The sequence below is a fragment of the Vulpes lagopus genome, chromosome 5 (genome assembly GCF_018345385.1).
Source record: "Vulpes lagopus strain Blue_001 chromosome 5, ASM1834538v1, whole genome shotgun sequence".
Taxonomy (NCBI): Eukaryota; Metazoa; Chordata; class Mammalia; order Carnivora; family Canidae; genus Vulpes; species Vulpes lagopus.
Window position 1 is genome coordinate 4,589,726 of NC_054828.1, and position 22,061 is coordinate 4,611,786.

At 60.9% G+C, this 22,061-nt stretch overlaps 1 protein-coding gene across 4 annotated transcripts in view; it reads left to right on the plus strand.

Annotated features, from left to right (window-relative positions):
- The window catches only part of KIAA0930 (KIAA0930 ortholog), a 39,681-nt gene extending 17,620 nt beyond the window's left edge, over positions 1–22,061 (plus strand). The window contains exons 2-11 of one of the 4 annotated variants that reach the window (XR_005987788.1): positions 6,093–6,244; positions 10,236–10,361; positions 10,468–10,545; positions 11,090–11,191; positions 12,082–12,222; positions 12,747–12,941; positions 15,643–15,805; positions 16,957–17,115; positions 17,670–18,500; positions 18,598–22,061. Coding sequence is in view for 3 of the 4 variants with exons in the window: in XM_041754989.1 (XP_041610923.1) it covers positions 5,936–6,244; positions 10,236–10,361; positions 10,468–10,545; positions 11,090–11,191; positions 12,082–12,222; positions 12,747–12,941; positions 15,643–15,805; positions 16,957–17,115; positions 17,670–17,710 (1,314 nt within the window). In the remaining variant the exon portion in view is untranslated. Of the gene's footprint in view, positions 1–5,569; positions 5,598–5,744; positions 6,245–10,235; positions 10,362–10,467; positions 10,546–11,089; positions 11,192–12,081; positions 12,223–12,746; positions 12,942–15,642; positions 15,806–16,956; positions 17,116–17,669 lie in introns of those variants that run through there. The other 3 variants (XM_041754990.1, XM_041754988.1, XM_041754989.1) reach the window with 3 other exon arrangements.

The following is a 22,061-nucleotide window of genomic DNA, read 5'->3' on the forward strand; positions in this document are numbered from 1 at the left end:
AAGCTTATGTGCTGATTGGTTGGTGGAGAAGTTATATCCAGAGGCTTTGCAGGAACCTACCCCGGTACTCCCCTAGGAGCACTGGTGTCACACTGCTGATCCCACATCTGTGGCTACTTTACAGAACATAACCACCACGTATCATGAGAAGGGACCATACTGCTGCTGCCTTAGGACCCCAGGGCGGTGGCGGGGACTGTGGGCCCCAAGGCGTGGAGCTGTCCGTGGTGTTGCCCAGGTGAGCGGCTCAGCATGGGTGGGGGGCGCCTCTGCCCCACAGGTCCATCCCCTGGATTCAGGGGTCCTGCAGACCTGTTGCCATGGCAGCCCAATGGCAGGGAGACAGGGACAGAGGTTAGGGAGCTCTGTGCCGGAGCCGCAGCTGCCTGGGCTTGTGACTGCGACATCTCTTGCTGGGCAGGCCTCGGCAAGGGCCACGTGGCAGACAGAGACACACAAAGCAGCAGTGCAGAGGGTCCCCGCGAACCCACGCGTGGATAGAACCTTACTGCCCACAAAGGCTGTTCCTGTCGGCCTCTCACCCAGTCCTCACCATCAATTCAGAGGGTGGCAGGTTAGACCCATCTTATGGATGGGTAAGTCACTGAGATTTAGAAAGGTTGCGTGCAGTGGCTGCCTGGCTGGTGCGGAGCAGAGTCGGGACCTGAACCCAGGTGTGTCTGACTGTAGATCGGCCACTGCTTTGTCCCTCCAGGAGCCTGAATCCTCACCCGGTCTCAACCCTTGACCCTCGCTTTGGATTTGGAATGGGAGGTGTTTCTGAGGACAGGGAGTCCCTTCAGGATCCCCCTCACTCTCTCTTTAATCAGCTTGACGACATAGATTGGACATTCAGGGGACGAGGGGGAGGTATCCTGTGTTCACAGTACTGAGAAGAAGAGAAGAGAATAAGAGAAGAGAAGAGAATAAGAAAAGAGATGAGAACCGACGCCCAGGTGGCTCAGTGGTTTAGCGCCGCCTTCAGCCCAGGGCCTGATCCTGGAGATCTGGGATGAGGTCCCACATCGGGCTCCCTGCATGGAGCCTGCTTCTCCCTCTGCCTGTGTCTCTGCCTCTCCTCTCTCTCTCTGTGTCTCTCATGAATAAATAAATTAAAAAAAAAAAAAAAAAGAAGAGAGGGAAGCTGTTCCCTGGCTGGCTTGGCGGCTGCTGTCACCCGGGTGTGTCTGTTCCTGGTGTTCCTACGTGGTCCAGGCTGGGTGTCCCCGTGTCTGTGTGCATCTGGCCCAAGCTCTCTCTTCCCCACAGCATCAGCTTACACACAGCCCGTGGGTCCGCTGGTGGGCTTCCTAGGCATCTTTCTAGAAGAGGGATGAAGACTTGGCTTAGCAAACACAGCGTAACTTACTGGATTGAACGTCAGCACAGAGTATTACTTTCTTTTACCCCTTCCTTATTATTGTTGATGTCAACGTTCCCTGCCCTCATTTTTTTTTTAAATTTTTAAATTTATTCATTCCTGAGAGACACAGAGAGGCAGGCAGAGACACAGGCAGAGGGAGAAGCAGACAATCTGCAGGGAGCCCGATGTGGGACTCGATCCCAGGACCCCAGGATCATGCCCAGAGCCGAAGGCAGACGCTCGACTCCTGAGCCACCCAGGTGCCCCATCCTTGCCCTCATATAAAACCATAGGGAAGAGATTTGTGCACAAGGCTTTTATTTTTGTTTTTGCTTTTGTTTTTATTTCTCATGCATAAAATAGATTCATAGAAGTAGGAGGATGTCCTTTGGCTTCTCACCAAGGATAGGCTGGCTCTTGTTCTCCAGCAATACGTGAGAGTTGCCGTGCGGTGTGCCCTAGCCAGCTGTGGCTGTTACAGCTTTTTATCACTGTTATTAGAGCATAATTCATATAAGACAAAGTGCGTCCTCGCGAACACTTGGGTGACTCGTGCTGGCTGAGACCACCGGCGCAGGAAACAGGATGGGTGCAGGCGACCACCGATCCGCCTTTCGTCACTGTGGGCAGAAGCCCTACGTAGGCTTCTGTGGCTTCAGCAGGTTTGGAGATCTGTCCGTGGTACATGTGTCTCAGTAGTTAGGTTTTACTGCTAGTAATCGTCTACTGAGTGGCTGTGGCACGTTGGCTCCCTCCTCCTGGTTTCTGGTTTGGGGCTATCATGAATAAAGCTTCTAGAAGTGTCCGTGCGCCACCGTTTACAGAGACACATGCTTCGTTTCTCCCAGGCAAGTACCTAGGAGTGGCTGCATCATTGGCAAATGTATGTTTATAGGAATCTGCCCATTTTTCCTAAGCAGGATTTTTGCCAATACCAAAGTTGCCCTCTCCAAAACAACAGCTTGCTCTTTGAAACCAATTTTTGACTACTAGTGAGATGAGTGTTTTCCCACATTTTTGTGAACGAGTCACGTTTCCTTTTTGGTACTTTACCCATTTGTCTGTTAGGGTCTTTCGGCATTTCCTTGCGTCACTGGCTGCGATCTGAGTTCTTGATACGTTACAGACACCTGTTACTTAACAGACACCTGTTACTTTCTCTCTCCTGGTTTTATGCTCCCTTGGATCTCAGTTATGCTTCTCTTGGGCGTGAGGGCACTTTTAAATGTTCAGGAGGGCAGCTCTTGACCTTTGTGATTTCCCTGCCTGCTTTGGACTTTGAGGATCCTCGGTGTGGAGTGGTGTGTGGGCCTGTTCCACCATGGTGATGCCTCTTGCTTCTGGTGGCTGACCCGGGGTTGTCTTTTGTCTTGGACGCCTTTCCTGCCTCGGGATGGGGCCTTCCTCACCTTGTCCTAGAGTAATGTGTGCAGGGTTTCCCAGACAGAGTGGTGTTCCACAGTGGGCGGTGGGTCTCTAAGCCCCTTGTACTGCTCAGAGCTCCCTAACTCAATGCACCAGGTGCCTGGTGGCAGCAGGTGCTGTGCAGGCTGGGGGAGGGTCGGCCCTGGTTGGACGTCCTCTCCTCTTCCCTCCCATCACATGGGTAGGCCCCCCCACCCCACGCAGCTCCCTGCGGTGCCACCGTGGAGTCATTGCTCAGGGCCCCAGAGAGCCCGGTGAGGGCGCTGATGCAGAGGGCTTCTTGGCGAGATCTTCCTTAAGTCAGAGCCTGTGGCTGATGCAAGGTGGCCTGGGCTTCAGGTGGATGGCCCTGGTAGGGCCACCTCGCTGCTATGGGCACCTGGGCAAGCTGCCGCCCTGAGCCTGTTCCATCGGGATGAGCCATGTGCATTTAGCCAGCATTTATGGAGTGCCTGCTGTGTGCCTGGCACTTTCGTGGGCTTTGAGGTCTGGCTGTGGCCAATACACAGTCCTGGCTCCTGGGACGCTTTCATGCTGTGTGGCACAGGCAGCAGAGAGCCCTGAAAACACCAGGGGGGAGAAGGTTGTGACAGCAATAAAACCAGGTGCCGTGACAGACGCCTGGGGCCACGTTCAGTATGGGGTCAGGAGACGTTCCTCGAAGAGGTGACTTTTCAGCTGTGACTGGGAAGCTGTGTGGAGCTGCCTGGGCAGGGGTCCCGGGGCAAGAAGTGTAGGCTGCAGAGCAGTAGGTACAAACGCTCCAGGGAGGGGACGGCAGGTGCTTGGGTCAGCGCACAGGCCGGTGACTGGTGACCCGGGTGGAGCAGGGACGGGGCTGGTGTGGAGCGTTTGCAAGAACTGGGTTTTCTTCTGAATTCCATGGAAAGGTTCTAAGGGGGCGGGGGAGGGCAGGAAAAGATCCTTAAATAAAGATCCCGGGGCTGTGGTGTGGAGGGTGGGCTGCGGGGTGGGAGTGGAAGGGCCGCTCAGGTGTCCCCACGAAGGGGCACTGGCTTGGGCCCAGGCTGGCAGTGCGGGTGGGGAGGACTTGGCGTGTGGCCCCCGCAGACTTGCTGACGGCCACCCGGCTACTGGGAGGTCTGCTGGGGAGTGGTTGTGGAACCAGCCCAGGCCTGGCAGCAGCCCCTCTCAGATCTTGTGTGGGTGTCACCCAGAGAGGGTGGGGGACCCTGGGAGGGTGGCCTGGGTCAGGGTCCTGGGCCTGCACATTTTCCTCAGGGACCCGGGTGGATGAGCTGTGGGGAAATCCTTCTTAGCACCGTAAAGCAGGGAAATGGGACCTTGAGTGGCCCCCGCTGGGCGCGAAGGATAATAGAGAGCAGTCCGGTGCATATCTTGTGCCACGTCCAGAACTTCACTCCTGAACCCAGGCCCCTTGTCCCCAAGCCGGGAGGCCGTCTCGTCCACTGCGCTCCAGGCCAGGGCAGCTGCTCACAGGCAGTTTGTGCTGAGCATCTGGCCCCTTCATGTCACCAGGTTGCCGAGCCTGAGTGTGGGGTCTGTCGGGTCTGAGGGCCTCAGCAGGCTCTAACACTGCTAACTTGAGTGCATCCTTGAACCTCTTGGGGGTCGGTGTGCTCTGTGCAGGAGGCAGTGTGACAGGGCTCCGAGACAGCTGAAGGCAACAACCCGCGTGGCACTCTTGCCCGGGCCGACAGGTGGCAGGCATGTCAATACATCACCTCCGATGCTCTGCTCATCCTCATCCACGCTGACTGGGCGCCCAGGTTACTAGGGGGTTGCTTCTGTTAGCACAATGAAAGGGATCGCTTGTGGGAGGCAGGGCCTGGCCCCCAGGACGGACACTGATAGCAAACCTCTGCGTCCCTGGGGCGGGTGGCAGGGTGGCCTCTGCTCATCGTAGCCAGAGTTGCTTCTGGGGAGCTTTCCAGGACTCACAGGGCGCCTTTGCTCACTTTGCCGGGGATCCGTCTGTAGCGTGGGCATTGTCTGTCATCCAATGATGTGAGATGACAGGCAGGGGCCTTGGTTCTGCCTGGGACCTGGGAGCCTCGGGCAGGATCAGAAGACCCCCCTTTGTCCTTCTCCCCCTGGGAGCCAAGCAGGGCAAGGGGGTGTGGTGGCCACAGGCCCGGCTGAGGGCAGGGCAGTTTGGTGGAGGTGTGGCTGAGATGAGCAAAGCCTGGGGTTCTCTGTGAGCGACAGTCTTCCAGAGCTGATGGCTGAGCCCCAAGGAGGCAAGTCGGGGGACCTGACAGTCCTGGTTGGGCCACTGACCTGCCCGTGACACGTGGCTGTCGGGTTCCCCATCTCTAAGTGCGAGGATTAGGCCCTGGCACCCAAGTAGGAGGACCAGGTCACAGTGGTCAAGTATTTTCCGGAGAAGAGAGGGAGAAACCAGCAACAGTGTAACACTTAAAAAATAAATTAATTAGTTTAAAACAAAAACAAAAACAAAACAGTATAATATTTTGAGTTTATAAAGCTCTATCCCCAGTCTTGAAATTTCGTGGGCTCTGCCCAGAAAGGGAGGAAGCCCTTGTTTGTTGACCTGGAGAGCGGGGTGCAGGCTCTGCCCGCCGGTTCCCTGGGGGGCTGTGAGGAGCCTGGGGACCAGAGAGGCCACACTGCTTGCCTGCCGGCACCCAGCAAAGGGTGGGGCTGGAGCAGAAGCCAGGTCTTTGCCACCCAAGCCTGCGGGCTTTCCTTCCTCCTGTGGGGAGAGATTAGGACAGAGATTTACTGATCCTGAAGACAGTGTTTGTACTAAGGAGGCCCCACGAAGAAGATCGGGGAGAAGAAATCTGGCTGATGAAAGGCAGGGGTGAGGGAGGGGGGGCGCCCTCCCCGCTTCCTGCAGTGGCAGCTGGGCTGCTTGGCACTGGCGCGGCTGTTCCTTTAAGTGGGGTTCTCCGTGGGAACTGCCGCAGCCGGGGGTGGGGGTGGGGGTGGGGGATGCTGGCCGAGGGTGGTGCCAGCCTCCAGCTCCCAGCCCAGACAGCCGGTGACGCCGCCTCTCGCCCCAGCTCTCCTTCCCCAGAAGCTGCTGATTCATCCACGCCTGAGTCGCTGGGACTCTAGGCTCTGCTGGTGCAGGCGTTGGGCCTGCTGGGCCGTGTCCTTGAGCCCTGTCCCCTGGCTGGCCGTGGGGGCGGGGGGAGGATGGGATGGGGGGCTCTGAACATGCCAGAGCCCCAGCAGACCTCTAACCAGACATGCGGGTGGGGGTGGGGGAGGGGAGGGCCGAGCGTGGCCAAGGTGGGGGGTGGGGGGGCAGGTGACCCGTCCTCTCTCACTCCTCTCTGGCCTCCCTCGGCAGGGTGCTTTAAGGATGACCGCATCGTCTTCTGGACTTGGATGTTCTCTACCTACTTCATGGAGAAATGGGCACCGCGGCAGGATGACATGCTCTTCTATGTGCGCCGGAAGCTGGCCTACCCGGGCGGCGAGGGCAGCGTGGACGGGAGGAAGGTGAGCAGCCCCCTCCGGCCCCAGCCAGGTGGCCGTGCAGGGTCTGCACCTAGCTGGCCAGGTGGCCACCCCGCAGTCCTCGTGCACGTCCCAAGGGGAGAATGATGTTCACTGCGCACCTACTGGGCACCAGGAGCCGTGTGGAGACGGTGGCACATGCCAGCCGGGGGTGGGGCATGTACGTTCCTCTTGATCCTCCCCAGGACCTTGAGAGGCTGTGATGACATCACTGTTGTCCCCTTGAGGAGACAGGGCCAGAGGGAGGTGTGTTGGCCAGCCCCTCCTAATAGTATATTGACGGAGCCCAGAGTGCAGGGTCCTCCGGGCCATGGGCAGGACGCTCAGGGTCAGAGATGAGGAGGAGCCCAGCAGTTCTGAGCCCTTAACCGTGCAGCAGACACAGTGCTGCAGCTCCACGGGGCAGGTGGGGAGGACAGGCCCTCGGGGAGGAAGTGAGTCACCTGAGCTGTTTTGACCAGTACGTTTCAGTGTGTGGAGGAGTTAATGAAACAACCTTCCCGAGTTTCCTTCTGTTTTTCAGAAAAACTATTAGTTTGTAAAATGTTCAAGCAACTTGTATGCCAGACGGGGAAACGCGTTGTTTCCCTTTAATCACAGAAGTGGGAAGGCTGTGCAGGCAGGTCTGGAGCTTGCAGCCACCTGGTCCAAGTCCAGTGCCCTCTGACCCCCGGGCCGCAGCTTGTGAGCTGTGGCCTGTGCCTCAAGTGCGTGGAGCCTTTGCCCTGCTGTATCGCTGTTCTCGGAGCTTGACACGGAGGGCAAATGGACAGGCCTGGTGCCTGCTGCACAGGAGACATGGTGACTTGCATGCTGGCAGCCAGAGAGCTCCCCGGCTGGCCTGGAGCTCACACGGAAGACCCAGGGTTGGCCTGGGTCCTTGGGCATTGAGCTGGTGCTGGGGGACTGTGTGTGGTCACTGGGACCCTGAAGTGCATCGCAATGCCAGTACGGGAGGGTAGATCCAGCGACGGGAAGGGAGAGATGTGGTCACCAGAGGCCACTTGGGTGAGGTGAGTCGTTAAGGAAGAAAGGGCTTTCCTAGCCGAAGGGACCATGGCCCAGACTATGGGCCTGAAGCAGTGTAAAAGCCCCATGCCCTGTGCATTCAGGTGGCTGGTGGTGGTACCGTGTGGCCCGGCTGTAGAAAGGAGGGGAGCGGAAACAAGATAGGCATGGGCCACATCACGTGGATGCTGAAGGTCAAGCCTCGGAGTTTGGATTGATCCCTGAAGCTCTGATAATGTGAGGAAGGAAGGGGAGGTGGCCACAGTTCCATTTAGCAAGCCCTCGGGTGGTCGGTGGAGGAAGGACTGGAGGGGTTAGAGCAGAAGGGAGGCGGCAGGGTGTAGGGGAGTGGTCTGCGGGCGGCACGCAAGGCCGAGGAAGCAGGCTCGGGTGACTGAGTACGGGCCAGAGGGAAGGCCTGAGCTCGCAGCCGGGTCTCTGACGGGCCGTCACAGGGGGACAGAGTTCAGTGCTGGGTGGGCTGAGACCTAGGTGCCTGTGGGACGGCCAGACGACGACGTCCTCCGCAGTGGAGCTGCTGTCTGAAACTCCGCAGATGAGCCAGGGCCAGAGGCAGAGCTTCAGGACCGTTGGACCCAGGATGGTGCCTGGGGCTCCTGAGGAAGGAGACCAGAGTGTGACAGAAGTCTAGGACAGAACTCTGAGCTAGCCTCACCCTGGAGGGACCAGCGGGAGACACAGCAGCTGGCCCGTTGGGGGTGCCAGGAAGAGGGGGCACGGCGGGGGTGCCAGGAGGAGGTCCCACGACGTGGGACCTGAGGAGCCAAGTCTGGCAGGATGAGAAGGGCGACAGGCCATGGGACCTGTGACCAGAGACTGTGGAGGCTTGGGCAGAGCAGCCTCGGCAGTGGGCAGAGACCCAGGCTGCACTCAGTATGGGCAGGGGGTGCCCTCTGGGAGGGATGAAGACAAGGCCCCAGTTGGTGGAATTGGGCAGGGGCAGGTATTGGTGGAGAGATCCCTGAGCTGAGCACCTGGGGAGGCTGGCCCAGAGCTCCTCGGTCCCTGGTCACCATGCCCGCCCTGTCTGGGATGCAGCTGGTAGTGACCGTGCCCTCCCTGTCTGGGGGTGCAGCTGGGAGTGACCGTGCCCACCCTGTCTGGGGGTGCAGCTGGGAGTGACCGTGCCCTCCCTGTCTGGGGGTGCAGCTGGGAGTGACCGTGCCTTCCCTGTCTGGGGTGCAGCTGGGAGTGACTGTGCCCTCCCTGTCTGGGGTGCAGCTGGGAGTGACCGTGCCCTCCCTATCTGGGGGTGCAGCTGGGAGACCAGCTTTTCCAACTTTCTCTCCCTCGACTTGCCAGGTGACTCCGGCCAATCAGCCCTTCTCTGGGGTTCAGCCTGTCCTGGGAGGGGGCTGGGCAGGTGCTCAGTGAGGTTGAGGTCCTCCCATTGCACACACCCAGGAGGCCAGATGTGTGGGATGGTGTGACCACAAGCATCTCCCCACAGAAGGTGGTGGGCACCTAGGGAACCTCACCGCCAGTGACCCCCACTGTGGGTCTCTCTCCTACCTCGGCACGGCCCCAGGGCACAGGCTTCTACTGCTACAGCTCGGCTGCCAGAAGACTGGAACTGGGAGCCCTTCTGCCCAGGGGCAGTCGGGAAGGGGGTGCAGGGCTGTGGCTTCTGCCCTGCAGCCTGCACCATGCTGACCTGTCCACATCTGCTGGAGATGACATTGCAGACATTGGGTTCTTTTTTTTGGTGGGGGGGCAAAATTTTGATCTTTTCCCAAAGGCAGCCTGCTGAGACTAGGGGCTCTAATAAGGATCTGAGACTCAGCTGGACCTTGAGTTTTGGCGCCAGGAGAGCTGGACCCACCCCCGCCCCGGTTAGGAATGGTCTTAGCCCAGCCCAGCCTTACATTCTCTAGAAGGCAGGCTGGAGAAGGGAGAGGCCAGGTGAGCAGGTGGGAAGAGAGATTCCCTGGATCCAGAACTGAGCAATTTGGAGCAGGAGTCCTGGGACTGTGTGCAGACTTCTGGAAGGTTCCAGGGTGTTGAGGCCAGTCAGGAGAGCCTGAGTCCACAGGAGCGTGTGGCAGCCCAGCTATTCACACACTAGAATGTTCCACTGAACACGGCAGTGAGCTCTGTGCAGACTCCCCTCCTGCAGGAATGACTCGGGCAGGCCCTGTCCTTGGGGAGCCTGCCCTGTCCTCGGGGAGCCTGCCTTGTCCTGGGGAGCCTGTCATCTGTGCGGACAGACAGACAGCATAGCCCGTGACACACAGGAGCTCAGTAATGGTCGTGGGGAAGACCCCACAGAGGAAGCTGGGACGCAGGCCTCATGCTCTAGGACAGCGGGAGGGCCCTGTGGTGGCAGGACATCCCCACTGGGGGCGGTGCAGGGCGCTCTGTGACGCAGCCCCTCTGGGAGGACTGTGGGGGTCTGTGTGTCTGGGGGCGGGGGCCGGGGCTGGGCAGCCATGTGGGGAGAGCCCACAGGCCTGATGGGTGCAGGGTGCGCAGGGAGGGACACGTTGTCAGGGACCGAGGGGACAGCCTTCGGCAGCCTCTGTGCCCAGAGCAGGTGCGGGGGGAGGGGGCTGTGGCGCCTGCGCACTGTGGGCTCTCTGCGGCAAGCCAGGGCCGCTTCCGCCCCCTCCCCTGCCCTCCCCTCCCCTGCCTACCCCCTCCCCAGCCTGCAGTGCTGGTACCCGGTCACCATAGCAACCCAGGGCTTTCTGTGCTGGGCCCCACAGGGTGGATGGGCCCCCTGCCTCTGCCTCTGGGTAGGCGGGGTGAAAGGAAGTTTGGTTGGGGGGGGTGGGACTGGGGCGGAGGTGGGATCCCCAGGGCCTGCTACAGCCGAGGGACCACCTTGGGGCACAGCCAGGGATGGAGAGGTGAGGCTGGGGCATGTCTGTGAGCGCCTGCTCGTCCTGGAGGAGTGGGGTGGGTCTGGTGCTGGATCTCACCTGTGCCCTCACTGGCCTCCCAGCTGGCCGAGGCCGAGCCCGAGGTGGAGGTCGAGGTGTACCGGCGGGACTCCAAGAAGCTGCCGGGCCTCGGTGACCCTGACATTGACTGGGAGGAGAGCGTCTGCCTGAATCTCATCCTGCAGAAGGTACAGGGGCAAGGGGGTGGGGGGCAGGGCTCTGGGAGGAGGGCTGTGGGGGGGTCGAGGGACTGCAGACCTCTCCACGCTCCCCCTCCTGTGCGCTCTCTTCCAGCTGGATTACATGGTGACATGTGCCGTGTGCACGCGCGCTGATGGCGGGGACATCCACATCCATAAGAAGAAATCCCAGGTAAGTGTGGGTCCTCCTTCCGGCTAGCTCAGCCCAGAAATGCCACCTGTGTGGCTGCTCAGAGTTTTGGTGAGGGAGACAATTGCCCCCTCCCCTCCTGCTTCCTCCGCTCCCTCCTGCTTCCTCGCTCCTTCCTCCTCCTCCTCCCTCCCTCCTCCTCCTCCTTCCCTCCTCCTCCTCCCTCCCTCCTCCGCTCCCTTCCTGCCTCTTCCCCCCCTCCTCCCCTTCCTGCCTCTTCCTCCTCCTCCTTCCCCCTCCTCCTCCTCAATCCCTCCCATCCCCCTCCTCCTCCCCACCCTCCTCCTCCTCACTTCCCTGCCTTGAGGTGCCAGTCTGAGCAGAAGCCCATCCTACTCGTGGGGTCCTGTGTCGCCTGCAGGGAGCACTGAACCAGGTCATCCCAAGCAGCTCCTTGCTGAGCGGTTCCCTGAGGCTCTGGCCTGGCTCTGAGCAGTGGGAGCACCGTGACCTGTCCCTAGAGTCGCTGTGGGCCTGGGTGCAGGGTAGGGCCTCATTCAGTCTTTCCAATCTATCTTCCTTTCAGCAAGTGTTTGCGTCCCCCAGTAAACACCCCATGGACAGCAAGGGGGAAGAGTCCAAGATCAGCTACCCTAACATCTTCTTCATGATCGACAGCTTTGAGGAGGTGAGCAGCTCGTGCCCAGCTGTGTGTTCCCGAGGACCCTCCTCGGGGGTGCGAGAACCTGGCCCCCCTCTGGCCTCACACCCTTGCAGACTGGCGAGGGCTGGGGGGAATGGGGTGCTCCCAACTCCTACCCTCGTGTCTCCCACTCTTCCTGGTGCTGGGCTGGGGCCAATGGTGTTCCCTAGCTCTGAGCCTGTTTTCTCATCTGTAAAACGAGCGTCATGATCATGTGTCCTACTTACCCATCCGGGTCGAAGATCACATGAGCTCGTGAACAGGAGAGTGTGTCATAAATTCCTATAAAAAGTGCTGCCTGGGCAGGAGGAGTCATTAGTATGGCCATTAAACTCCAAACAAGTGCCTCCACGCCATGGGATGCTGGGGTGTTGGGGGTGGGGCTGTGGAAGTTTCTTGGCCAAGCTTCTGTTTTCAGGCTGGGAAAATGGGACTCACCGCAGAAAGTGACTCACCCCAGCAACAGCAACGTGGGGCACCCTCCCCCCACCCCCTGCCAGCTCCTGCCTGGCTGCTCTCTGAGATCCCCCTAGTGGTGCTTGTCCCCACCTAGAGGCTGTCACGACCCCAGGGAAGACTCACAAACAAGGGAGCCTGTGTTTCAGGGTCTCCTCTCGATTTGATGGTGCTTCGAAGCACGTTAGGCTCAGGGGACTGAGTGCCATCCCCAGGCTGGCACAGCCCGGTCATGGCAGAGCCGAGATTTGAACCCAAATCTGCGGGACCTTGTATTTGGGTCTGAACGCCAGGCTCTGGAGTGGTGACTTGGTAGGTGACCCTGGTAGGTGGCAGGACGTGGAGCCTGGGAGCCTGGCTGCCATTTGGGTGCTGGGTCGCTGACACTTTCCCCGTTTCCCCCTTGTTCCCCTTCCCAGGTGTTCAGCGACATGACGGTGGGGGAAGGAGAGATGGTCTGTGTGGAGCTGGTGGCCAGTGACAAAACCAACATGTTCCAGGGAGTCATTTTTCAGGGCTCCATCCGCTACGAGGCACTGAAGAAGGTGTACGACAACCGAGTAAGCGCAAGGCTGGGCCCCCCACGGCCCCTCTGTCCTTGCCCAGCTCCATGCCGCAACCCCCCATCCCCAGAGCACCTGCGGCCCCTGGGCCTGCCCTACATGTGATCTCGCTCGTCTGGGCACACCTGACCTGAGGGACAGGAGGCCCCAGCCTGAGCAAGCACCCCCGAAACTGACCCTGGCGGTGGGAAGGGGGAGGAACCGCTCTCCTGCACCCAGCACCCTCCTGACCCTGGCCCCTCCCAGGAGAGGACAGGGGTGGGGGTGGCCTCGGGCTCCTCTGGGCCAGGCTCTGTCCCCAGCCTGCTGCTGGGCCTGGAGGCGGGGATCATTGGGCAGTGGGAGGAGCGTCCTCCGGAGCCCTAGGCATCCCAGCACTACCCTGCCTCCTGGGGGTGCCCCTGCCCCGGTCAACGAGGTCTGCTCCCTCCGAGGGACATGGGCAGCCCTAGCGACTCATGTACCCAGGCAGAGGCCAGCCCTACGTGTGCTGACCCTGGCCATGTGACACCTGCCCGCAGGTGAGCGTGGCCGCCCGCATGGCACAGAAGATGTCGTTTGGCTTCTACAAGTACAACAACATGGAGTTTGTGCGCATGAAGGGGCCGCAGGGCAAGGGTCACGCTGAGATGGCAGTCAGCCGTGTGTCTACTGGTGACACGTCCCCCTGCGGGACCGAAGAGGATTCCAGCCCGGCCTCACCCATGCATGAGCGGGTAAGGGCTGTGCAGCTCGGGGAGGGGCCTCTGTCCCTCGGATCCGCCTCCCACCGCCTCCTTGATCCTTACAGTCCCCCCGTGAGGTAGGTGTCGTCATCCCCACCCTCTGGAGAGAGGCTAAGGTTCAGAGAGGGCAGTGACTTGCCCAAGGTCACACAGCAGGTCTGCGAGGGCCGGGGCTCTTTCTGCTTCCCAGAGCTGCCGCCGCAGCTGCACAGAGCCCAAGGGGAGCCCGCACTGGTCCTGGCACCTTCCTCGGGGGGCCTGTAGGCCGAGCACAGTGCACACACGTCCGGCCTTCCCTGGGCATGCCCCGGGGATGACGACGAGCTAGCCTCCCCTCCTGCCCTGTGAGGTCAGCGAGAAGACACGAGGTCCTTCCTGGCTCTTCCCTCTGCCCGGCCCACTGGTTTACAAGGTGTCCCCGCAGCAGCCCCATGGGGAGACTAGGACGTTCCTGTGTGCTGACCTGGAAACCCAAGCTGCCTGGGTTCAGCGGCGCTGCCCCAGGTCCCACGGCTGTCGTGTGACAGCCCCGAGCCTCTGAGCTCTGCTCCTTCTAGGCCACCATCCTTCCCCGGGGTGGGATGCTGAGGTCAGTGGCAGCTTTATTCCCAGGGGAAGAAGTGTCTAGCCCGCTGGCTGCTTTGCCCTGCTTGGCTCGGCCCAGGGGCTGCTCAGACCTGGGGGTCTCAGGAGGGGACAGGTGAGCGGGGACGCTGGGGGCAGGGAAGCAGCCTTGGCCAGGCCATCTGTCCACAGGAAAGAGCCTGGGGGTGAGGCCGTGCAGGCGGGAGTCTGGGTGCTGCCGCTTGTGTGACCTGGGACAAGCGTCAGCCTGTGTTCTCCAGAGACGGGGAGCACCGTGTTGGGAGGCCCGGGGGGCTGCTAGCACCCAGCACCTGGCGTGGGTGTACCCCTCAGGGTGCTTCCCTGGCCACTTGCCCCCCTGGGCTGTGATGGGCTGGGGGAGAGGCTATGAACGATGTAATGCGCACGCCGCAGTGCTGATGTGCCCCAGGCGAGGCAGCAGGTGTGTGCTAGACTCAGTTGTGTAAAACTGTGAGCCCCGCCTCCCCGCAGGTAGTCCCCTAGCACGCTCCTTCCTCTTCTTTATGTCCTTTGTGGTTTTGTTCCTTCTGCAATGAATGCGATTGAGTAAAAGCGATCAGTGCAACCTTTTTGCAGAGACGTGGGCGAGGGTTCCGAGCAGGGGCCTCTCTCGTCTTCCAAGTCGTGGCTGCTTATAGATTTCCGAGGAAGGGAGTCTCCTTCTCCTCCCTGGCCTCAGTTGCTCACCGAGGCCCCGCAGAATGTGTATGTGGAAGTCCCGGTGAAGATGTGGCCTGGGCTCCAGGCTGGAGGGAACGATGTCTGCAGAACGATGGCAGACACATGAGCAGTCCTGCCTGGGCTGGCTCTTCCCATCTGCCCGGCGGGGGTGATCATCCCGCCCTCTCTGGGTGGAGTTGGGGGTGAAGGAGCCGGGTGCCCTGCTCAGGGCGCAGGGAGGCCCGGGGTCAGGGGAAGGGACCCGCCGGGGTCACGCAGCTGCCAGTGTCGGGGCCTGGCCTCCTCCTGTCGGGGCTGCTCGGGCCCTCGCCACCACCCCCCCCTCCATGTTTACTGTCGCTTGTCCCCCCTTTTCCAGAGGGGTCACGTGTCACCAGCTCATGACAAATGCAGACTCTGTGTGTATTGTGGTTTCTGGTGTTTTGTTTTTTTTCTATCTTCTAAAAACCTTCCCTGGCTTGTGGGAGGACCGTCAGGAGCCCAGCGGCCGCCGGGACTCTGGTGGATGTCGGAAGCCGTGACGAGGAGGCTGACAGGGCTCGTGAAGTCCAGTCCCAGCTCGCCTTGTCCTCAGATTCTTGTTTGCATGGGGAGGAGGGAGGAGAGGGGCCAAGTTCCCTCCGCCTGGAACGCCCTTCCCCCCCTTCTTCACCTGGCGAACTCCTACTCGTCCTTCAAGACCCAGCTCAAGCGGCATCTCCTCCAGGAAGCCTTCCCTGAGTTCCCGGGCTGTGGACCCCTTTGGCTCTGTGCTCCCCTGTACCCCGTGCTTCCCTTTCTCTGTCTTGGCCACCGGCCTTCAGTCTGTGCTTGTCACTCTGCGCGTCTGTCGCCCCACAGCAGACTGTGAGCTCCTTGAGGGCAGGGTGCGGTGTCGTGTGCCTGTCTGTCCCTCGTGCTACTCCTGCCTGACCCTGCGTGGCTGTGCAGAACCTTTGGTGAACAGTGTGGTTACGAGAGAGGAGGGGCCGCTTCGCCATTGCACTTCCCTGAGAGGGTGCTGGGTGGGCAGGGGCATCTCAGCCATGGGGGGAGCCTGGGTGAGGAGCATGGCGGGGGAGGCAGAGGACCTGGGCTGGATCCCGGTTTTGCCCCCTCCTGTGGGTGACGACCTTGGGCAGGTCAAGGTTGCAGTCCCAGCTGTGGTTCCTTCCCTGTTGGTCCGATGGGCTTCCCACCAGTTCCCGTCTGGTGCGGTGGTTGGGAGGCTTCTGTGGACGCGGGGGCTGTGGTGGGGCCGCAGCTGGGGCCCCCGGAGGGCACCTGCTGGCAAGCCCATCACCTCTGCCCCAGGCTGGCACTGGCCCCTGCTGGCCCCCAGCCCCAGGGAGGCTGCCCCCAGTGGGTGGCATCGGGGTCCCGGCGTAGGTGGGCTGTGCTGGTGACTACGGCTGCTTGTCCGCAGGTGACCTCCTTCAGCACGCCGCCCACCCCGGAGCGCAACAACCGGCCCGCCTTCTTCTCCCCTTCTCTCAAGAGGAAGGTGCCCCGCAACCGGATCGCCGAGATGAAGAAGTCTCACTCGGCCAACGACAGCGAGGAGTTCTTCCGCGAGGACAACGGTGGGGGTGAGCCACTGGGTGCTGGGTGCCCGCAGGGCCTGAGGGTGGAGCCGTGGTCGGGCAGACGGACATCCTGGCCTCGAGGGGCCCTGATCTGTGAGCTCAGCTATCAGCATAGGAGGCTTGCAGACGTCTCCCGGCCTTGATGGTCCAACCGCTCCACGCAGAGGGTTCCAGAAATCCTCGCCTGGTGGGAGATGAGCTCTCTGGTTCATTGCTGCCTTTCAGGACGTGAGGCTGCTGCTTGGGCTCCTGCTGGGCGCCCTCCGGCTGGTGGTCCCTGGGGCCTCTCGGCCTGGAGCTGGGGTTGGGGGTCCCAGGCTAGCCCACACCTGCCCTGCAGGCCCTCCCAGCAAACCCACCGCTCCTCCCTGCACGGTGCCCGCCCTGCAGCTGGTGAGGTGGTGAGGGCGGGAGGCACCTGCATCTGAGCAGCAGGAAGCCTTGGGGGAGGGGGGCGTCTAAGCAAGGGAGTGACAAAATCAGATCTGGGCATGTAAATACCACTCAGCCGTCCCTGTGGAGAAGGGACTGTAGGAGGGGGGCTGCCGGCAGAGACAAGGTGTGGACACTGGGCTCTGGGTGCCACGTGTGTGTGCCACGGGGCTGAGGGGACGGCGACAGCACGGACAGGCCCTGGCCGGAGCTGGGACCGTGGCCTGGAACGGAGGACACACCGTCCTTCATCTGAGCACCGGGGCCCAGAGACAGACGGCCCTGGCCCTGACCTGCTCTTGTGTGCACTCGGGCGAGTGCCTTCCCCACTGGGGCTCCATTCCAGACCAGTAGGAAGGGGCTGAGAACCCCCAGCCTGCTCCCTGGCTGACCCATAAGAGGGGGTCACGGTGATGGGTCCTCCCTGCCTTGCCCCGGGCCCTGCTCACCGTGGTGCCCAGTGAGAGACAGAGTTACAGGGAGCAGAGAAGTAACTGTGGCAACAACCAGGCCCCAAGGAAGAGACCCTCCAGGGCAAGGAAGAGGGGGCAGGGACAGCTGGAGGGGCAGGGCTGGATAGGCAGGAGGGAGGGGGGGTCACAGGCCGGGGATGGGGCAGGGGTGTGGAGGGGCTGCCAGCAGAGGGCCCATGGGGGGTCTGGGGTGGGAGGTGTTCTCGGTCCTCCCAGGAGAACACCCTGACCCAGTCCTCTCCCTTGCAGCGGATCTGCACAACGCCACCAACCTGCGCTCTCGGTCCCTGTCTGGCACGGGGCGGTCCCTTGTCGGGTCCTGGCTGAAGCTGAACAGAGCAGATGGAAATTTCCTTCTCTATGCACACTTGACCTACGTCACTTTGCCGCTGCATCGGATTTTAACAGGTAATGCGGGTGAGGGAGACGAGCCCCTTTCGCCCGGCTGGAGCCTGGCGGACACCCGCGGAGGGCTCTTGGTCCCCACCTTCAGGACCAGGGATGAGGCTCTGGGGAACCAGGGCCCCATCTCGCAGCTCAAGGGGCCCGCCTGTCCACGTGAGGGGCTGCAGACCCCTGGCTTGGGTTGGGGGGCGTGGAGGCGAAGCTCTCGGGGTTCTCACTGACCGGGGTGTGCATGCAGTGCCGGGCAGTGGCTCCGGAGTCAGGCCAGCCCGCGCTGGAGCTCCACTTCCCCTGCTTTGGCTGGGCTGTGCAGTGGCCCTGGGGCCACCCCCCATCTGCAGGTGGGGGTGACAGCAGCAGCAGGGCCACCCTGTCTGCAGGTGGGGGTGACAGCAGCAGCAGGGCCTCCCCGTCCGCAGGTGGGGGTGACAGCAGTGGCAGGGCCGCCCCGTCCACAGGTGGGGGTGACAACGGCGTCAGGGCTTGGTGGAGACGCGGGCAGTACTAGGCCCTGTGGGGGCCAGGTCCTCACCTCCGCTGCCCTCCCGCCGCCCTAGACATCCTGGAAGTGCGGCAGAAGCCCATCCTGATGACCTAGCCGTGTGCAGAGCCTGCGCAGAGCCCCAGCCCTGCCCGGCCCTGGCGTGCTGCCAAGTGCCTACCCGTCCACCGCTACCGGCGTCTTCTGTGACAGCCCCGCGCCGGAGCCGGAGCCGGAGCCAGGCGGGGCCGCTCCCCTCCCGGGCCAGGGCCGACCCCAGGAACACCAGCCCAAACTGAAGTGCCTCTCTGTCCTCCTCCGCTGGCTCCGCTCCTGCCCGCCGCCCGCACCCCCCCCCCGGCTCCTGTCCCGAGAGCCCCCTGCACCCAGAGGGGCCCCGAGACGCCCAGAGGCTGGAATATGGAGGAGCAGCGGGCGTCCGGGCTGGGCCCAGGCCCACCCGCCTTGCAGACCCGCGTGGCCGTGGCGCCCTATGTCCGATTGTCAACCCTTCCCCGAGGCAAGCTGGCTGGAGACTTGGCAATGCTGAACGGAGACCTTCAGCGCCCGCATCGGTCCCACGAGTCCGCCCTCCCTTGTTTACTGCTTGGTTACAAATGGGGCGCCGTGGGGAGATGGAGGGTTGGCCCTGGGCTGGGAATACCTCACCCCTGCCCGGCTCCAGAAGGGCCACGAGCTGGGCAGACCGGCCCCGATCCCGCCAGAATGGCCTTTGCTTCCAGCCAAAGAGCACCACCGACACACACAGCAACCCAGAGACAGCCTGCTCTGCGCCCCGGCGGCCTGAGCCCAGAACTCGGACCCTGCAGCGGGTGGGACAGCTTGGCGGCCACCCGGGACAGGTGGCAGGCGGGGGGGACCCGGCCTCAGCCGGGGAAGATTTGAGGTAGAACTGCCGTTCTCGGCGCGGGGGCTCTGGGGAGGGGACAGGGGTTCCCAGGAGCTGGCTTCCTTTGACTCGGGGCGCTGGTCCCATTTCTCAGACCAGCTCGCTGAGGCAGAGGCGCTGACCTCCAGGGGCTTCGTTCCGGCCGCAGGGTCCCGCCTGTGACAGAGGACACATCGTGCTCAGAACCACGAGCCTTCCTGAGAGCGAGAGTGGAGCAGCCCCCCCGCCCCCTGGGAATAAACTGTCAGCTGGGCCTCTGTTGCTACGTTGTTTTGTCAGAAGTCCCAGGACTGTCTGAGGGTCTCCTGTGCTGTCTGAGGGTCTCCTGTGGTGCACGGAGGTCCTCTCCGCAGGGGACGGGGATTGGAGGGGCTCGCTCTCCCTTCTGTTTTATCCTGCGCGCTCCGAGGGTTTGCGCCAGGCTCCGGGGTCGGGGGCTACTTTGGGGCTTTCTCTAGATTTTGTACGCTGTTATTAAAGCAAGCTATTGCATTTCATTCTGCCTCAGTTGGCCCACCTGTAAAATGGGGCTGATACCACCTACCTCACGATGTTTCCAGGGCTCCAGTGCATGACTGGGTCAGGCAGCCGTTGAGCGTAGCTCGGGCCGGGGACGGCCTCTGTGGCTGCATCCCCGGCCCCATCACCCATGCGGGAGGGCTGGGCTGGAGCATTCTCACGTCCTTTGGCAGCCCCAGCTCGTGCTCGGCTGTACCCCAGCTGTCTGCACAAGGTCACCTTCCAGAGCAGTGTTTTAGGACTGCGCAGAGTCCGGCCTCCCCGCAAAGCGATGGAGCAGAGCCTCAGGTCCCTGAGCATGGCCCCGTGTCCAAGGGTGTCCTGCAGGGCAGCCCAGGGCTGGCGCCCGGCCTGCGTCCAGGGTGGCTAAAATACAGCTGCTGCTTCAGGTGTTCTTTCTCCCTGGTCATCTGGGGTCTGAAGATTCTGGAACTCAGGTCTTGGGAGAAATACGGTCCCGGTGTATCTTCCATGGAAGGATGAGGCAGTTGAAACACAGAAGGACGGCGGCCCTCCCTCTGTTCCCAGAGGCTGGGGAGCGTGAGAGGGTCCCCCGCGTGCCCTGTGCACGTCACACCCCTCCTCTGTCAAATGACAAGTCACAGGGTAACAGGGCCGGGTGCAGTCTCGTGCGCATGTGCTTTGCGGGTCTTAGAAACGTGTGCAACGGTGGTATTTGAGGGATGAGCCCCGGTTGTAACAGGTGCACACGATGGCGTGGCTGCGGGGCACGCACAGGCAGCAGTGGTGCGCCGGCTCTGCTCTCCCCACGGATGCTGTCCTCCTCCCCGAGCGACGGCAGGAGTCCTGCCTGAGGGGCCATGACCCTGCTGCCCTGCGACAAGTGGCCACCTGCGGTGGAGTCCACCCTTCTTGGTCTTTCTCTCCCGGAGGGCACTCCTGAGACTGAATAGCAAACGTGCTCTTCTGAGAGGCACCTGGTCACTAGGCGGTGAGCTGTTCCCCGCCCCCCCAGGTTTATTGTTCCAGAGTAACAAAGGACGTCAGTAACTAAGAGAAAAACAGCGCCCTGGGCTCCTGGTGGGTCCTGCCGTTGCTACACCATTCTCTTCTCGTCGGGCCATCTTCAGTTTTTCTGGAAATGTGCCTGTCTCTCGTGTAATGCAGGGATGGCCAAAGCACGCGCACATTTCTTCAGTGGGAACTGGAATCCAAGTACAATTTTTCTGTCAAGAAACCACGGTGTCACTTTTTAGGACACAAATAAGAAAGCAAGCTCCCTTTTTACGAAAAACATCACGGTCCCAGTGTCTGATGGGTGGTGTGTGGCCTCTCGTCCACCTCCCAGCGCGTGCAGGCTGACGGGGCATCTGGTCTCACACACCGATGTCTTGCGGGGCGGGGGACTTCCAGTTGCCTATAGAGACATTGGAGGCCCAGTAGCTCAGAAGAATGGCATCTATGTATCAGTGACAGGGAAGGAGTCAACAGGGAACGAAATACCCCGCCACCCAGTCGACCTGGAAATGGCCGGGCTTTCTGTTTTTTTTTTTTTTTTTTTTAAAGATTTTATTTATTTATTCATAAGAGACACAGAAAGAGGCAGACATGGGCAGAGGGAGAAGCAGGCTCCATGCAAGGAGCCCGATGTGGGACTCGATCCCAGGACCCACCCCAGGACGATGACCTGAGCCAAAGGCAGGCACTCAACCACGGAGCCACCTGGGCAGCCCATGGCTGGGCTTTCGGAGAGTCCCACTCTGCAAGGACTGTGAACAGATCATCAGATCAGGCATCCATTCTCCTCGGAGACGCGGTCAGCGACGCGAAGGCCTGTGCCTGGTGGGAGGGCTTTTTTAAAGAATTGAGCTAGAAGTAAACTGGAAGTTGCTGTTTGAATCACACAGTGTCAGTCAGTAGACTTGAAAAGTCCAGTAAGAACCAACCTTCCCACTAAGACATCTCAGGAGGCAGGCCGCGTGCGGTTGGTAAGTTCGAACGACTGCCTTGGAGGAATGCATCTGACCCCGTCACCTCGTGGAGGCATGAAGTCCTTGGCCAAGATCCCATAGAGATGTCACATGTGCAAGAGGCCAGGGTTTCCAGGAGCCCGGGTGGGTCTCACTCTGGCAGGCACGCTGGTCGGTTTTGTGATTGAGCTACAGTGTAGTTTCATATCCAGTCTCTAAAGCCAAGTATCTGTTGACATGACATGGATTTCTTCTGTTCGGGCTGCTTCTCACTTTGTAACCAGAAAGCAGGATTCTCTAAAGACACATCACCACCCCGACAGGACGCAGGTTCCCGGAGGGCAGTGAGCCTGTGCGGCCTTCAGAAGTGGCGGCAGCAGCTCCTGCAGGAGGGGAGGCACGGGCTTCTAGGTCCCAGGACCAGGGGGTGCACCCACGGCCCTTTCCCTAAGCCTCTGCCTCGAAGGGCCTGGAGAACCCCTTGGATGCCCAACCACAGGAGCCAAGTCACCGAGTGGCCCGGTGTTGGATTTGGGGCTCCATCACGGGTAAAACACCCCCCCCCCCCCCCCCCCCCCGCAGCAGAGGAAGCTGCAGATGTGCAGAGAGTTTGTGTTTACAGTTTTCTACCGTCCCCAACGCAAGCAGGCACCTTGATTTTTGCGGCCCCAGGCCTTGAGCTCAGGAGAGGAGAGGTCACGGTGGCGCTCCAACCACCCCGCCGAGCAGCTGGAAGCATCCGGTCAGAAGGCCGGGTGGGTGAGGTGTACATAGCGCTCGCTCACGGGTTCCAAGTGGACTCTCCGTGGGAGAACAATCAAACTGCAAAGAAAGCCTGTTGAGATTTTTCACGACTTTGAGGCTTAACTAAAGTGATTTCTACAAAATATATTTTAGCAGAAACACCACGATGGCATAATTGAACACGTCAAGATCTAATTGTCGGTGGTATTTACATAAACACAAGCAGCTTCTGGGTTCACCGTCTTCCACGTACAGAAACCATTTCTGAGCAGCGTTCGGTTGGCTGTGAGCTGTGCTTTATGGTTTTGCATTTCTGTTGAAAGTTGATTTGCATGTTGGATATTAAATTTATTTTTCCTCCGTG